Source organism: Apis dorsata, unplaced genomic scaffold (genome assembly GCF_000469605.1).
Source record: "Apis dorsata unplaced genomic scaffold, Apis dorsata 1.3 scaffold_515, whole genome shotgun sequence".
Lineage (NCBI taxonomy): Eukaryota > Metazoa > Arthropoda > Insecta > Hymenoptera > Apidae > Apis > Apis dorsata.
The window spans coordinates 230,741-234,868 of NW_006263741.1; the positions used below are offsets into that span (position 1 = coordinate 230,741).

Here is a 4,128-nt window from a genome sequence, read left to right on the forward strand (position 1 = left end):
CCGCCGCGTACCTCGGCAGAGGGAATTGGGTCAACCAACTTGGAGTGTACTTCAGGTGTAGCTACCTATCTGCCCATCTTCCGACCCACACCCCCATTCTACCATTCTCCCTTCTTACCAAAAAAAAAAAAAAAAAAAGAATCCATCTCCTTTTCGCTCCTCGTTAACTGTGCGACGAACCGCCATCGATTCGACGGGGGATCCATCTCGAATCGAAACTTCTGCACCTCGTTTCGTGCCCTATCTTCTTCCACTACTCGCCCCACCTTTCGATTCGCGCGCGTGGCGAACTGCACGAACGATGATGTGTCCCAATTAGAAAGTACGAATTTCAATGTCGCGCGATGTCGGGCAACCAGATGGCGCGAAGCGCATAAACGTCTCGAAGCTTTAATTTCTTTCTTTTTTAAGATGGCGAGTCTTGCAATTTTTTTTCTTCCCTTCTTTTTTTTCTCTCGCACCTTTGGCGTTTCAAGTCAGCGGTTTCTTAAAAATCTTACCGATGCAGATGATCCTACGTATTAATAAAAGTTGGCACAGGTATCGAGATCGATTCGAGTGGAAAATAACGTGTATTAATCGGGGACGAAATCGAAACGATAAATCACAATGGAAACGATATTTGAATTTTGGAACGCAACTCTAGATTGAAAAAATAATATATATATAACGATTTTTATTTTTTTCTCGTTCAAAATTTTGTGGAGAAACGTGACTCCACAACGTGACAAGGATTAATCGTCGAGCGTGGTAAACGTCCTTTGGGGTTTGCGAATCCATGAACTGTTTACTGGAAATGGGCCATTCCTAAACTAAGCAGCCAGTTGTGCAGTTTTGAATCGATTAAGCGAAACTTGGATAATCGGGCAATAGTCGCGTAACGTGATAATCTCCAATCTTCTCACGAGACGAGAGTAATGAAGAGCCGGGTTCTTAAACAAAATAATAAGTAACGTACAATTTATTCTTTGGATTCTCGATTCTTGTTATCGAGCGTATTTGTGAGCATTTATGAATTTCGTTTCGCCAAGAAGAGAAGACGGGCCAAGGATACGGGAGGAGGAGGAGGAGGGAGCGCGTAACTGTTTCATGTTCCCCTTTCTTTACGGCTTTGTACGTTGAAATACTTAATAAAGCGGCGAGGAGAGAGGCGAAATAATGAATACGAATAGAGGGCGGCCGAGGATAAGTTGCCACTGTGAATAAAAGGGTTTTCCTGCAACCAGAGTGTAATTATAACACGCTCTTAGAGGATGCGCAGTAAGGGTAATATTTAAAGTATATGTAGGTCAGCCACTGACCTGTCTTATTGCCTCTCGAATCGTTTCAAATATTACAACTCTGAAAACGGATGGATCCTAAATACGAGGATTCCTTTTCCTTTCGAATCTTTTCGATTCGATCTTTCGTATCCTAATTTGATTAATTCAGCCTCGATTAAAACGGTCGAAATAGAAATTGATTGATTCTTCCATGATTGCAGGAAGCGTATAGAAAATGGGTGTGCAGCTCCCTGGTGCCTTACTTTGCTCATGGGGAACCGCAGGACTTGAACAGCTCCAACAGCTGGGCCGGAAGCAGACTCAGGCCCTGCCGATCCTTTTGCCAATCCGTGGAGCAACGTTGCCCTTACTTACTCCCGGGCGACCGTGCCCCCTCCTACCCCACGCAATACGCCGGTGAACCCACTTTCCTTTGCAGAGGTAACTCTCTAAAATTATCTCGACTCTTACCAGATACACACACACATTTTAATACACATTATTAACAATTATTGTAATACAAACTAAAAAAATATTAACATGATATTAAACCTTAAAAATTAATATTAACACAAGGGTAATAATATTTTTGGCACCCTTTTAATTCATCAACGAAGAAAGGAAGGAAGGAAGGAAGGAAGGGATGAAGGAAGGAAATGAAATCGAATGTAATAACCGAGAGAGTGCGTGGATGGGATGAAACGATAATTTTTAAGGGGATGATGATGATGATTTGGAAAAAAGAAAACGAAATGATTTCAGATCCAAATATACCCGAGACCGGAGAGCAGGCCGCAAGAGCGTTGCACAGCAACGAGGAAAACGAGTGTTGCTTCCATGCGTGTTCCGAGGAGTTGGCCGGATCGGGTATCTGCGCGAATTGCACGAATCAGGTACTACGGAGGCGCGGGAAGAATTACGATCCTCCAACGGCTCCCTATTGCGAGGTTAATTGCACTCAACCGGCTTCCACGGGTACGTTCCCTCAGCTTTCTCTTTTTTCTCGATATAATCCTTCCGAGTTTCTGCAAGAAAAAATAATATGGGATAACTCGACGCGTGTTATTCCAAAGGCGATTGTTTTATATAAAAAAAAAAAAAAAAACTTTGTATTGCTTGTTTGGATCAGGTGGAGGATACCAAGACACGGGATCCACGGATAGCGGTGGGAAGGAAGAAGAGAGATGCCCGTCGATGAATCCTGTGTCGGTGACGAATACGGTGCGGCTGAAGGGGACGTTGGTGTGCGGAACTGGGGGTGGCGTCGACTCGATCGCAAGCGTTTCCTCTTCCAATCGATCGGCGGCCTCGATCCTTCCGCAACTCTTNTGGCTATGCTCGATCTTGACCAGTATCCTTGGCAACGTTCGAACGATTCCCGTCCTCTGGATCTCGAAGATCTTTCTTTGGTCGATCATGCCCCTCGCTGGTATTCGTGGTGACGATTGTGATAGTGGTGGTAGTGGTGATGGTGGTGGTGGTGATGGTGATCGTGGACTCGATGGTGGATCGAACAAGAATAGGAGCGAACTGGTAAACTTTCTCGCCTGGCTGCGCCGTTGTTTTCGCAGAGTGGACTACTACTACGCGAGCGTGCCACGTTACATCGCGAACTGGTTGTACGGGAAGTGCGTGGTTGTGGAGCACAGGCGTCGAAGTTGGTGGTGTTGCTGCTGGTACTGGTGGTGGTGGAGGTGGTGGCGAAAAATATTCGGCCGCGCTCGATGGAAATGTCGACGAGCTCGGCATCGATCGCGCGAAAATATTCGTTACGGTCAATTCGCCGGTACGCGTCCCCCTCCCCCTATTACTCTCTCTACCGCATCGACTCGTGTCATTGCACCGGCCACAGCGACCGCCATCGCCACCAGCACCGCCACAACCACCGCCACAGCCACCGCCATCACCACCTCTGCCATCACCCTCGCCACCGCCCTCGCGGGGTGCCACGAGTCTTTTCCCCACTCGGTAAAAATGTATCGCGATTCATACCACGACCGTTCGTCAATATGGATACGGCAACGTTGGCCGCCCGATTTCCTCGTTGACTCGTTTACGGTTAAGTGTCCATGGCGGCGATGGAGTTGGTGGNGGTGGTGGTTGTATCGATGGTGGCGACGAACACGAGGCACGCGCCGCTGCCAAGCCGGGACGTCGCACGAGAAAAAGAATCGTCCTCGCGTCCCTCTTCGACGCGATCGAGGCGTTCGAGCATCCGATCGAAGGAGGAGGAGAAGAAGAAGAAGAAGAAGAAGAAGAAGAGGGAGAAGAGAGGGAAGGATAAGGGTTTTGAATAAAGTTTTCGAAGAGGACGTTCGATCTTCTCCGACTAGACGGCGATATTTTAAACTATCCTCGAGGAAAGATCCGCCATAGAACAATTCGAGGAAGACGCGAAAGCGTGAAATACAGGTTTTTTTCTATCCGTAACCAGAGCTCTCAGAGTCGAAAAGGACTTTGGCCGTATCTTTTTCGATTGTGAACTCCTCGAGATCTCAAGGTCTTGGAGCGAGGCAAAACGCGAAGAGACTAGCATCCGAGAAGGGGCACGTACGAGGCTTGAGAAAAGAAATTGAAGAAAAGAGTTAGAGGGGCGTTCGTTAAGTAGGGAGAAGAAAGCGAAAAATATTCGAAGAAACGGTGAAAAAGTACGTACGTACGGAGGAAAAATCGAAATACGATAAACGAAACGTGGTTAAAAGAAAAATGAGAATGTATTGAAAATTGTGCAATATGCAACGTGACGTAATTTTGGCGGGAGGGGGGAGGGGAGAGAGGAAACGAACGCGTAAAGAAGCGACGAAAAAAAAAGAGAGGGAAGCACGGGGATGAGACGTTTGAACGTTGAAAAAAAAAAAAAAAAAAA

General features: G+C 46.8%; 1 protein-coding gene across 2 annotated transcripts in view; it reads left to right on the forward strand.

Annotated features, from left to right (window-relative positions):
- The window catches only part of LOC102675062, a 23,050-nt gene extending 19,059 nt beyond the window's left edge, over positions 1–3,991 (forward strand). For both annotated transcript variants that reach the window (XM_031512750.1, XM_006620439.2), the window contains 3 exons: positions 1,484–1,703; positions 2,025–2,237; positions 2,392–3,991. In XM_031512750.1, the coding sequence (XP_031368610.1) occupies positions 1,484–1,703; positions 2,025–2,237; positions 2,392–3,638 (1,680 nt within the window). In that variant the 3' untranslated portion in view covers positions 3,639–3,991. The remainder of the gene's footprint in view (positions 1–1,483; positions 1,704–2,024; positions 2,238–2,391) is intronic.
- The last annotated feature ends 137 nt before the right edge of the window (positions 3,992–4,128 follow it).